At 40.8% G+C, this 13,623-nt stretch overlaps 1 protein-coding gene across 1 annotated transcript in view; it reads left to right on the top strand.

Moving 5' to 3' along the window:
* The window catches only part of CDK6 (cyclin dependent kinase 6), a 231,218-nt gene that overhangs the window by 156,300 nt on the left and 61,295 nt on the right, over positions 1-13,623 (top strand). Inside the window, exon 4 of the mRNA XM_021689616.1 lies at positions 11,618-11,727. Within this exon, the coding sequence (XP_021545291.1) occupies positions 11,618-11,727 (110 nt within the window). The remainder of the gene's footprint in view (positions 1-11,617; positions 11,728-13,623) is intronic.

The raw sequence follows: 13,623 nt of genomic DNA, 5'->3' as shown, positions 1-13,623 counted from the left end.
GATCACAAAATCCCACAGTCATCCATCTGCCATTTAACAGTTCTTGTCAGAAAATAACTTCCTTCTGTCTAACTACCCTGTTCCTAATGCTGCAAGCTAAGTGCTTCTCTCGGTCACGTCCTTCTTCTTTTCTGTTTGCAGTTGGAATCTTACTAAATGCACAGCATGAGACCAACCTCATCTTCAGAAGCATATTTTCTTTCATTCTTGCCTTTAATAGCTGAAAGTGCAAAATATAGTGGGAGCTCGAGAATCCTTGGTAGTTCTTTTCTGGTGGCCCAGATCAGGTGGAAACTGCATGGCTGGTTTTCTTTTCCTGCATGCATCTTTGTGAGCATGTGGATGTGCAGCTTTGTGAGCATGGAGATGTGCAGCTGAGACAATGGGGGCAGGGAGAACTGAAGAATGAACCTTTACCTTTTTTAGCTCCTTCCTGTTAAGGATCTCCAAAGCCTTCTCATTTAAGGAAGGCAGTGCCCACTGAATTTTAAGATGTTGGGGAATGTTTGAGGCTGAACTTAGATTTTAAAACCATGCTTTTCGATTTCCCTGGTGACTCGCACTGACTGTATAACTTTCCCAGTGCTCATTCAGTAAGTTTACAAAGGAGGCATGGACTTCAGAGACATTTGTTTTCATGATAAGAAGTCAGGTTTTAAATTCTCTTACAAATCTGAGTGATTAAGTTGACTCCCAGAGCATATAGATTTTCATGAGTTAAAACAACGTTCAAAAGGAAACGATGAGCTCCACAGCCTGCCATATCCTGTACTCAGAATAATTTCATTTCTACTTATCTGTGAAGGTTGAAGGAATGTCTACAAATATTTGCTTGGTTTCTATGGTGAAGGCAGAGAGAGATCAAGTGTGTGATTGTTTAGTGTCAAAATCAAAACTACACTATACTGTACTTCGAAAAAGAGAGTCAGTTTGTTACTTGAAACGTAATAGACATTTAGCAAGTGGTAACTATTTTAAGTTTCATAAGTTCAAGATGAAATTTAAACAATACAGCCTGAAGGGAAACATGGGCCCTTTAGGCATTTTGAAACTTCATTTTACAAAACTGAAATGGTCTCCAACTTTATTAAAAAGTCATGTGTTGACTGAAGTTGGTGTTGATGGACCCTCAGAATACCTGGGGTAGGTATGGGGACATGACCATGGTTTGTAAATTTATGCTGTAATAGAAGCCTAACCTCCGAATTCTGTAATCCTCCATTCTGCTATGTTCTGGCTACCCATACATTTGTTGGAATATGCATTTATTTTGTGTCTACTATATGCAGTGCTCTGAGAGGTGCCATGGGTGGAAAGTGCACTTAGAAATGGTCTCTACCCTCAAATGGCTTTGGGTCTAGTAGGCAGTAAGTACACAATGAATGGGATACAGTGTGATAAGTGCTGGAATTACGTGTCACTAAGGAAGGACTAGGTGGGGCAAGGTTCACAAGAATTAAGAATGGTATTGTGAGAAGACATTCCAGAGAAAGGTCTCAGCATATGGCAAGGCCATGAGGCATGACACAGCATGCATATTGAACACCGTAAAGCCTCTGAGTAGGTTGAGGAAAGCATTCGTGTGAAGGAGGAACAGGCGATAAAACCAGAGAGGGCAAGAGCCAGATCATAAGGGCATTGTGAGTAAACTGGACTTGAACTGGACCCTAAAAGCTCTGGAGAATGGATGGCTTTTAAGCAGAAGTATGGTGAGCACAGCTTCGGATGCAATAGAGAGGACAGAGTGGAAGGAGGCCAACTGGTAGGAGAAGAGCCCAGAGGAAGTTGATGTGGCCATCAGGAGAGGACACAGGTGTGCACAATGGAACTGTCAGGATCTGGTAGCCTCATGGATAGTGGAGATGAGTGGGGAACCTGGGTAGGTGGCAATTTTGCTTGTAGAGAGAGAGGGAATCTTAAGAGGAGAAGCAAGTTTCAGGGGAAAGATAATGCATGCATTTTGAAATTGAAATACCTCTGGGAGTACTACATGGTGATGTGCAGGAGACAGTTGGATCTGTGGGTCTGCAGAGTTCTGGCTACAGTGTGGTCCTGGAGGGCATCCACGTATGACACTCCCCAGAGGTTGTACATCACGGAAGAAGAGTAACTGCCTGAGGCTCTTAGCCTTCAAGAAAATAATTATATTAAGGGACTGATGGGGGAAGAGACTCTAAGGAGTGGGAGGGACTCTAGAACAGGACCCTCGAATTCCTCATTTAAATCGCTACAGCCCATTCCCCACTCCCATTGTTTTTCAGCCAACTCATTTGACTTGCTGCTTTCCTAATGTGTGACCCCCTGTCCAGGACTGACAGTGGGCACTCACATGATGAATCAAAGTGAAGCTCACTTGGACCTTTAAGGCTTGATGTCTGGAGTAAAGCCTTTTTTAGGTTGATCTGTTGAAACATTAGCTAAATGAGAGCACAGTTCCCTGTGCTTCATTCATGTATCCAGTCATCAGATAATTACTGAGCACCTTTCAGGCATGACACTGATCATACACCTGACCGATAAGTCGAATGACTATAGTGGAAAATAGAAGGTTCAAGTACTATAGAAATGCAGGGAAGTTGGGGCACCTGGGTGGCTCAGTCGGTTAAGCGTCTGACTCTTGATTTCGGCTCAGGTCGTGATCTCAGGGTCGTGGGATGGAGCCCCACCTCAGGCTCCGCACTCAGCAAAGAGTCTGCTTGAGATTCTCTCTCTCCCTCTCCCTCCGCCCCTTCCTCCTTGTGTGTGCACATGCTCCTTCCCTCTCTTTCTGTGTCTAAAAATAAAATCTTTTTTAAAAAATAAAATAAAGAAATGTGGTGGAAGTTCAGGCGACAGCGATCATTTCCAGATGGGAGAGCAGGGAAGGCTTCGTGGAAGAAGTGATAGGTGAGGATTCAGACCTGCAGAGACTCAGGGAAAGAATATCCCACAGAGAGAACCACAGAAGCAATGGCCAAGTGGTTGGAAATCAGCACATCTAGATGGGAACCAGCAACTCCATTTGTGAGCCGGGACAATTCTAGGTCCTGAGAAGAACAGACAGCCTTGCTCCTGATAATGGATGCATCAGAGCAGAGGCCAAAATCGTTACTGGTACAGTGCTCGGTGCTGAGACTCTCTTTTTTGTGTAGACCTTGGCCATTTTTTGTCATCTCATCTATCAAAACATCTTGTTCTGGCCCTTAGATTATAAATGAGTCTATTTGAGATGACTCCATTATTATTTGCTGAAAAGTACTTTGTATGTTAACTGTTACTGGTACTTAATTCTTAATAGTTTCTATTGAACTGGCTTGGCAGAATTAAAATTCTGATAATGATATTAATTTAAATGTATAACTTTAAAGAACTGAACTTTGAGACCAAAGTTTATGAAAAGTCAGTGAAATTGCCACTAATTTTGATTTTCACTTTGTACAACCATAGTAGTCTTCTGGAATGAAAAAGCATACATACCAGAGAGTTTTATATTGGTTTGAAGCAAATAAACGGCCTAGAGCATAGTTCAGAAAGCCTTCACTTTGGCCTTGTATCCATATTCCTCAGAAATCCTTATCTATGTTTGCATTTGAGATGTGATGTTGAAGCAGACCCCAAAGAGACTATCACTGCACTGATATCCCCCCCAAATAATTACTAACCCAAAGGACAGGCAAGGATGTCCAAAGAGTTCTTGGCTCTATTCAGTATATACCTTGTTAAAGCTTCATGACCATTGCCACATCATGTAGGGACTCTTCAAATGCTAAGAGAAGTCACCTTACAGATCTAGTCTAAATGCCCTCATTGACAGAGAGAAAAATGAGGCTTAGACAAGAATTTGCCATCCATGCTCATTACTTCATCTGCAAACTGAATGTATTAGTCAAGGTCCCACAGGGAAGTGGGTTCCAGTGCACACTCAAAATAATTCAAGGAAGTTTTGTGTACAGAGACAAGATTTACAAAGGGGGCTTAGGGAAGTGCAGTGGATGGTGCTGGAATTTGGGTCTCAGTTGCAGCCAAGCTTTTACCATTCCCAAGCTTGACGGGAAGAGGGGGAGCAGTTCCTGGAATCAGGTAGTGCCCAGGATGGACAGAGATTTTGCAATGGCCGCACAGCCAGCTCTAGACAACGAGGAAATCAGGGAGTTCAAGATTGCCTCGCTCTTCTGCCTCTCCCTGAGCTCCTGCCTAGGCTTCCCATTGGCCAAACCCAGTAAGAAGCTGGAGGCATGTGGGTGGGTACAGACCCACCCCCACCACCCAGGGCAGGGATCATCGGAGAGGCAAAAGGAAGATGGACCCGCACAGTGTTCGTGACATGCTTTTCTACTCTTCATGCATGTAGCCGTATAATAAGGATGCTTCGGATAACATCTACAAAGTATTTTTAGGATCTTGGTGAAAAGAACATGAATAAAAGACTGTTAAATCGTATATTAAGTAAGAGTGGTTTACTCTGATATATTTTGAGTCAGAGTTGGCTTTGGCTCTACTTTATCTTATACTGTTATTGGACTGGTTCAAAAAATTGTGAATAGAGATCAAAGCAGTTTAAACAGATACATCCACTTGGGTAAATATCCTTGAAGTCCCCTTCTCCCCTGTCTTCGGTTCCCCCTCCTGTTGCCAAATCCATTCAGCACCTCTAGAGGCTGTTAATACATGTGATGATTGTAATAAACATAGTATTTGCTTTGGTTCCAGCTGGCTCCAACCACTAAACTCTGTCCATAGTTCCTATTGTTGTCTTTGCTTGTAGACAACTGCATTGTTACCATGTATCAAAGAGGCTACCTTTGTCATAGATTTCTAAATGTTGATCTTTATACATTGCGTTCATTGATTCTCTCTACATGTTTTTAAATTTAAACTCACCGTGATATTTTGTTTTTTAAGAATGTTTAGAATTATTAAACAGAGAACTTTTGGGCAGAATTGATTCCATTGTTGAGAACATTCCTTACTTGATGCACTAAAACCTTGAAACATTTTTTCAGTTTTGTCCATTCCTTAAAAAGCTTTGAAGTAAAAATCAAATCTGCTTACGTGTGACAAACTGGTTTTAAGTTGGGCAGTCTTCCATAAGAAAGTGGTAGAGGCACAGAAGTGTAATAATTCCCAAGCAAACAGGATTTATATTTTACTGTTAGGAAAAATTGTTACAATTTGTTCTCAAAAACTTGTAACTTACATATTTTAAATCCCATGAAATTACAGAAATTGTCATCATTGGAGATATTTTAAATTACAGTGATGTAAAGTGAGGACTGAAGGACTCTGGATCAGAGAATGTGGAACCACCACATATATTAGCAAATTAAAACTGGGGACACTGCTGACGTATGAGATGATACTACATAAACTAAGGAACAACTATTAGATTTGTATTTATTGCAAAAAGTAGTAATTTGTTATTTTTAAATAAAGGCCTTGGACATTGTTGGCTTTATTTTTTTAGATAATTAACTAGAAAGGTAAGTCTTGTACAATTCATACTTCCTTTTGGAATTCAAGCATGTTGAATTCCACAAGATTAAAAAACCAGGGCGCCTGGGTGGCTCAGTTGGTTAGGCGACTGCCTTCGGCTCAGGTCATGATCCTGGAGTCCCTGGATCGAGTCCCGCATCGGGCTCCCTGCTCCGCAGGGAGTCTGTTTCTCCCTCTGACCCTCCCCCCTCTCATGTGCTCGCTGTCTCTCTCATTCTCTCTGTCTCAAATAAATAAATAAAAATCTTTAAAAAAAAAAAAAAAAAAGATTAAAAAACCAAAAAGGTGTCTCTGTAGTCAAATGCTAATAGTTCAAATAGAGGATAAGCCACACACCTAATTAATAAATCTGATTCCTCTCACTGTTAAAATGACTTACACATAGACCAACCAAAAATCTTAGGGCTACCCAAGAGATTTATAAATCTTTTTTTTTTTAATTGTAATTATTAAATGGGAATTTGACGAATAGATTTCCTACTATTCATAGCATTTTTTTTTTTTTTAAAAAAAAATTTTAAAAATTTTTTTTTTTATCTTTTTTTTTTTTTTTTTTTTTTTTTAAGGAAATCATTTAACCCCAAAGGATAGCCGAGTTTTTGAGATCTGGAACTGTAAACTCTTTTAAAGTTCCCAGTAAGATAGCTCCATGTAAATTTAAAATATTTTCCTCTTGGTTATCTATTTACAACCTGCATGCTTGCCTGTTGATTTATGGATGTTTGGAATGCCGAGCTGAAGGTCTTGTGTTGGACGTTGAGGAAGGAGCACAGAGTTGAAAAGCAGAGGGTCCTGGTGAAAATTCCAGCTCCCTCATATCTCAGCTCAGTGTTTCTGGCCAAATGACTCAGCCCCTCTGAAATTCAGTTTTCTCAGCTATAAAATGTGCTTACTGACAGCAACTGACTGATCTCGTGCCCTGAAATCATCCTCGAGCCCCTTTTCCTTTCCACATTTCACCTCCTGCTCTACCACGTATCTCTGGCAACTATTCATTGAAAGCTTCGTGTCTGTGTAGAGAGTCCTGGCAGACATTTCTGTATGCATGTATGATTATTGTATTACACCCACACATAATCTGTTAATCAAAATTAGAATGTATTTCCCACTGTTCCAAAACATCTTCATTCACTTAACAGTATATCATAGATATCTTTCTATGGGAGCACAAATGAGCGGGAATGAGAAGTAGCTCGTCCTTTTTGATGGCTTGATGGCTGAATAATATTCCCCTATTGGAAATTATTGTGGGGTAAACATCCTTGTGAATACCTCTTTGTATACTAGACTGAATATTTCAGATAAATTCCTGCAAGTGGAACTCTGGTTCGGCGACATGGTCACTATTCATCTTATAAATACTGTCAGACTGTCCTCTAAAGAGGTTGTGCCAATTTATGGTTTGAAACAGTTTCCCCATACCATGGCCAACCGGGAATAGTGTCATTCTGTTCACTTCTGCTAACCAGGCAAAAATGATACCCCTTTATTGTGATGACTTTCTTCCTTCATTCCTTGCTTTCTTTTAATGAGATGAAGTATCTTTGATAGTGTGTTTCTTCTTGTGAACTATCTTTTTATACTCTTTATCCATTTTTCTGTTGTTTTGTTTATGTCATTTGTTTTAGATGTTTTATCCCAGGTTGTTACTTGTCTTTGCCTTTATTTTATAGTGTTTGCCAAAGAGAATTGCAGTCTGAAATAGCTGGATCTGTTCATCTTTTCATCTCAAGTTTCTAGATTTCCCTTCATGCTGAAAAAGGCCTCCATATCTCAAGGTCCTCTTCTATTTTCTTCTAATATGTTTTTTTAGCTCGACTTCATATGCTTAGATTTTTTGTGAATATATAATTTCTTCTTATACATGGTGTAAAGTAGGGATCAAACGTACTTCCTTCCATATGGATGGCCAGTTGTCTTGCTTTGAAGTACATTTTCTCTGTCGCTAAGATGAAAATCCAGACCCAGATGGTTTTATGAGTGAGTCCTTTTAAGAGACTGATTATTTTCATGTTGTTTATAATATTCCAGAATATAGAGAAGGATGGGATCTTTCCATATTTCTAATATCAAAACATGAAAAATTAACACAAAAAATAAAATAGTAGGTCAGACTGACTTAGGAATATAAATTAATACTCTAAGTATTAGCAAATAGAATCCAAGGGTCTATTAAAAGAGTAATATACCCATGCACCTGGGTGGCTCAGTTGCTTAAGCGTCTGCCTTCGGCTCAGGTCATGATGCCAGGGTCCTGGGATCGAGGCCCGCGTCGGGCTCCCTGCCCAGCGGGAAGCCTGCTTCTCCCTCTCCCACTCCCCCTGCTTGTGTTCCCTCTCTCGCTGTCTCTCTCTGTGTGTCAAATGAATAAATAAATCTTTAAAAAATGATAATAAAAATAAAAGAGTGATACACCAATATTAAAAGAATAATACATTGAGATTAGGAATGATTTATTCCAAAAAGGCAACGATTATACAGTATTAGCATATCTACTAATGTAATTAATATACCATTCATAGAATGAAGGAGAATGATCATACGGTCATTATTAATAGATATTTTTAAAATATTTGATAAAAACTAATTACCCATTTTGAGTGGTAACTGATTTTTGAAAGGAACTTCCTAAACTTATCAATAGAGTTATTATATTATTATTTTAATTCCCTAAACATTTGTTTGATGATCATAGTAGGTACACTGATTAAGGTATTAAAAATGATAACAGTCCTACTAAAGTGTTTTAGGATGGGTAATCAGTCAGAAATCACAGCCTCTTTAGGACAGCTTAAAACAGTGCAATAGTCAGATTAAAATTTTCATCACCTATGATGCTAGGCTTTATTTCAAATGTTGGTGAGAAGATGGGTGTGTGCCCATATGCTGTGTATGTCTATAAACCACTGAGCGGAACTTTACGGACCGTTCACACCTACCCCTTTTTTTGCAGTATATCAGAGAAGCAGGGAAATGTTCCCCCAGCTAGAAATATTAATAAAGCAGAAATAAATTACGCAAGTGAAAACTAGAGCCCAGAACTGGATGCTCTTCTTAGCAAATGTAGTAAGTACCTTCTTTCTGGGGAATGACTGATAATTGAATTTTGCCTGGTTATCTTCTGGCAATAATTGCCTTAAAATTGTCAATTTGGTGTTTGTTAAGCCCCAGTTGTTACGTGAGCAGTATTGTGATGGGTATTTACAGACGTAACCTTGGATAGAATCGGGTCCATGCCTCCCAGAATGAACCATATTATGAACTATGTTACAAGGTATGACTTTCAGGGGGCAGTGGGTTCAGGGAGGTGACGACATCAGAGCCAGCCTTTTGTAGGATAAGTAGGATTTCCACACATGGAGAGGAGAAGGAAGAGCTTCCCAGACTAGAACAGTGCCAACTAAGGCATGGAGGCAGGAGCTGCTAGAAGGTATGTTTATATAATTGAGTGATGCTCAGACCTAGCCAAGGGTTAGTGTTACTTGAAAACTTTGTTTAAAAAAAGGAGAGAGAGGGTGCCTGGGTGGCTCAGTTGGTTAAGCGACTGCCTTCGGCTCAGGTCATGATCCTGGAGTCCCAGGATCGAGTCCCGCATCGGGCTCCCTGCTCGGCAGGGAGTCTGCTTCTCTCTCTGAACCTCCCTCCTCTCATGCTCTCTATCTCTTTCTCTCTCTCAAATAAATAAATAAAAAAAAATCTTTAAAAAAAAAAAAAGAGAGAGAGAGAGAAGAAACAAAAAGTGAAGGAAGCACTCCAGGCCTCCCACCATGGAGATCTAATTTAGTGAGGGAGAGATAAGGCCAAGACACATGTTGTTTTTTGGGTTGTTTTCTTTTTTTAAGATTTATTTATTTATTTATTTGAGAGAGAGAGCAGGGAGAGGGAGAGAATCTCAAGCAGGCTCCCTACTGAGCGGGGAGCCAGCCGCGGGGCTTGATCTCACAATCCTGAGATCATGATCTGAGCCAAAACCAAAAGTCAGTCGCTCAACCTACTGAGCCACCCAGGCGCCCCTAGACACATATTTTTCTAAAATCCCCATGGATGATTCTGATGCACAGAGTGGATACTGTGCTGTGGTCTAGTATGTGACAAGTCTGTAAGGGTTATGGAGATACTATGGGATATGCTGCTGGAAAGATATATCGGAGCCAGTGATAACTGAGTAACACTATTTGGTTTTTGTTTGCTTCTTTTTTTAAAATTTCTGTTACATCACTACCATTCCTCCATTAGATATCAACCAGATATCCCTTACACAAAATTTGACCTCTTGTGTGAATTCAAAACAAAACCTATTAAACGAGATGAGGAGGAGGAACCAGTCAAGAATCTTGTTTCAGTAAGATATCACTGTATAATCTCCCCCAAAACTTAAAACAACAATCATTTTATTATCACTTACAATCCTGTGAGTTGACTGGACTCAGCTGGCAGTTCTGCTCCCTAGGACATTGGCAGGGGTGGGCCACAGTCATCTGGCAGATCGGTCCAACTTGAATGCCCAAGATGGCTCATTCGCATGGCTTTCAGCTGAGAATTCAGCTGGGGCTGTCCTCTGGAACATCTTCGTGGGCTTCTCACTGCATGGCATTTGGACTCCAGAGGAAGCATCTCAAAAGCAAGCATTCAAAAAGGCCCAGACTACTGGATGCCTGGCTGGCTCAGTCAGTGGAGTTTGCGACTGACTTTTGATCTCGGGGTTGTGAGTTCAAGCCCCACGTTGGGTGTAGAGATTACTTAAAAATAAAATCTTTAAAAAAAAAAAAAAAAAAGGCCCAGACTACTAGGCTTCTTCCAACCTGTTTTGGTAGTTCAGATACATTCTGTTAGTTTAGTCGACCGACTCACTGAGACCAATTTAAGTCACAATGGAATGTGACTTAAACTCTGTCTCTTTCTTTTTTATGATTTTTAAAATTTATTTATTTGAGAGAGAGAGCGGGAGGGAAAGGGGGAGAGAATCAGAGGGAGAAGCAGACTCCACGCTGAGCACAGAGCCTGACATGGGGCTCAGTCTCACGACCACGAGATCATGATCTGAGCCGAAACCAAGAATCTAACACTTCACCGACTGAGCCACCCAGGTGCCCCAGACTCCATCTCTTGCTGGGAAGAGCAGCGTGCGTCTACAAGGAAGGAAGTAGATGGCAATCATGTTCTGGAGAATTGCGCCTGCGATCTGAATGCACCAAGTACTACAGCATCAAAATACATAAAGGAGAATTGTAGGAAATTTAGATAGATGTCAACAAAAGTGCAATTAGACAAAACAATAAGTAAGGATAAAAGGAACCTGAATAATATAAAATGCTTATGTAGATTTATGTATTGAATTCCTTATCTGACAGTAAAGAATATTCCTTTATTTCAGGCATCCATAGAATCTCTGCTCCCCCCCAAAAGAGAAGCACTTGAACCCCTCTATACTGGTCTGTTTCCTGGCCTCTCAGCGTTGCAGAAATAGTTAATGGTGGTGTTTGTTTCATCTGTTACCACACACTGCTCTTGTGTTAAGTGAGGTTCTTCCTATTGGGGAATCCTATCCTCTGGATGACTTTTTATACACATAGTGTAAACAATTGAGTTATACATTCTCTCTTAAGTTCTTGGTTTCTTATTTGTTTTCTGAAAAGAGTGGCATTGGGGGCTTTATTTTGATTCTCCACAGTCTCATGATAAGAGTAGTTTTGACTTGTTCTGGGTGCTCTTTATACTTCAAGGTCAACATCCAGCAACCACTGGAATCCTCTTGTAATTTCCCAATAATGCTGACGTAGGAACTGAGCTGGAAACCTTGCCAACACTTGTTTTCCATGTATTGTTTTTTTTTTTAAGCCCCTTCAGAAAAAAAAATAATAGTGTTAAGATCCATGTTTTTTTTAAGTCTTTGCTTTGCTTTCTGAAACTCAGTTATTTTACTATCCTCGTAAGAATCTAGAGTCTGAGGTGGGAACCCAGGTTGTGGGGATGATGTCATTTCCTGGCCCATCAGTGATGAATCTGAGTTACTTACTGCTTCTGTCTCAGTGTCCCCATATGATGCCAGGCACTCTTTCTGAACTGGCATTAAACCGGCTGAGATGAGAAGTTTAAGCAACCAGCCATCTTCCTCAGTAACAGTTCGATCCGTTTGCCATTGCAGGTCGTCACGCTGTGGTACAGAGCTCCAGAAGTCTTGCTTCAGTCCAGCTACGCCACCCCTGTGGACCTCTGGAGTGTTGGCTGCATATTTGCAGAAATGTTTCGTAGAAAGTAAGACATGCCTTTTGTTTCACTCTGTCTTCCTTAGAAAGAGACTTTTTGGGTCTTCGATAATTTAAGTGGCAGCATAGCATTTCTCTTTCAAGTAAGGTCATGATATATAGATATATAGATATCCAGATCCACCTGCTTCGGGCTACCACGTCCAAGCCTGTCCTGGAAACGCTTTCTCAGTCCTGATTAGTATAGTTCTGTGGGACTCTAACTTCCAGCTCTTGGAAACTCTGTTTGGAAAGAAACATGCCATTGTTCTTACAACTTATTTTTGTTGGTGATGATAGGACCTAGAAGTATCCTCAAGGTGGACCTTGTGCACAGGAGAAGGACCAGGGCTATTACATGTATGGAAATTTGGATGGTGAGGATAGTTGCTTACGCAGAATATTCAGACTGAAAAGGACAAGGCAAGGAAGATGTCAGCCCTGCTTCAGGATGCTGAAAATGCTGTCAGCATGAGGAGAGATTAGGCATATTCAGGCACGACAGAGAGCAAAACAAGGACCAGGGATATAGAAATGACAGAAGTAAAGGTTTTTGCTCAGACGTGGGAAAATCTAATATTAGACAGTTATCTGAAGAGAAGATTGGGGTTCGTGAAAATAGTGCATTCTCATTGGGTGTTCCAGAAGAAACCGGACCACCACACATTGGAGGTGTTTTCAGTGGCATTAATAAGAGTGCGTGGGTGGGCGACATGACCTCCGGGGACCTCTGACTCTGAGAGTCTGTGATTCATTTGTTTGATTTTCAGGTCACAAGAAATAGCCAAACAGTATAATAAAGATCTGCCCAGAAAATAATCCATACCTGGGTACTAAATTCAGCAAATCAAAATTAAGCAGAGAACCTCTTCATAATCTATTAACTCCTTGTTTTCTATTTTTATTTCCATGGGAAACGTGAGTTGGAAGGTTGAGTATATTCCTATTGCACATGTTACGTTCAAAATGTTAGCTACATGGTAGCTCACAAGGAAAAGAAGTGGTTGGCCATTCCTTCCTTGCCTGTCTGTTTGTTCTTTTGTTTTAGCCAAATGAAGTTTGGTGCATGTCAGAAATTTTGGGACCTATTTTTAGAACTCAGCATTGTTTAATATGTAGCTCACAGGAGGGGATCATGCCAGAGAAATCAGAGTACATAGATGTTCTGTGCTGGCCTACTGTGTGCCAAGTACAGGACCAAACCTCTTCCCTTCTGTTACTTTTTATGCCTCCCCATGGAAGATAACTGAGATGCAGTGATAAGTTTATTTGTCTAACATCAAGCAGCTAAAAAGTAGCAGGGGTACTGCTCCAAATGAAGTCTTGTGCGTTTTAATCCAGTGTTGTTTTTCTACCAAGGAGGGAGGAGAAAAAGTAATATTGAATTCAGCTTCAATGTTTGCCAAACAGGCTAAATAAGTAGGTTTGGAAGTGTAGTTCTTGGACCAACAACATCAGCATCTCTAAAGACCTTGGTTAGAAATGCAAATTCCCACCTCCTACGGGCCCACTGGATCAGAAGTTCTTGGGCTGGGGCTCAGCAACCTGTGTTTGAACAAGCCCTTGAGGTGATCCTAATTCACCCTTGAAGGTAAGAACCACTCGGCTGGATGACAGGATCACCAGGGATGAGCAGTCTTTAAATGTGCAACTCCCAGACCTCTCCCTTAGAGATTCTGATTCATAACTGGGCTGGGGCCAGGTATTCTTGTTTTTAAAAGCACCTCATGTAATTCTTTTCATCAGACAAGTGTAGAAAACATTGGGTTAAAGGATTATGGTCAGGAGTGCCTGGGTGGCTCAGTCAGTTAAGCGTCCGACTCTTAATTTGGACTCAGGTCATGATCTCAGGGTTGTGAGATCAAGCCCCGCGGCTGGCTCCCCGCTTGGCTGGGAGTCTGCTTAT

This window comes from Neomonachus schauinslandi, chromosome 12, assembly GCF_002201575.2.
Source record: "Neomonachus schauinslandi chromosome 12, ASM220157v2, whole genome shotgun sequence".
Lineage (NCBI taxonomy): Eukaryota > Metazoa > Chordata > Mammalia > Carnivora > Phocidae > Neomonachus > Neomonachus schauinslandi.
This window is presented reverse-complemented; position numbering and strand designations above follow the sequence as displayed.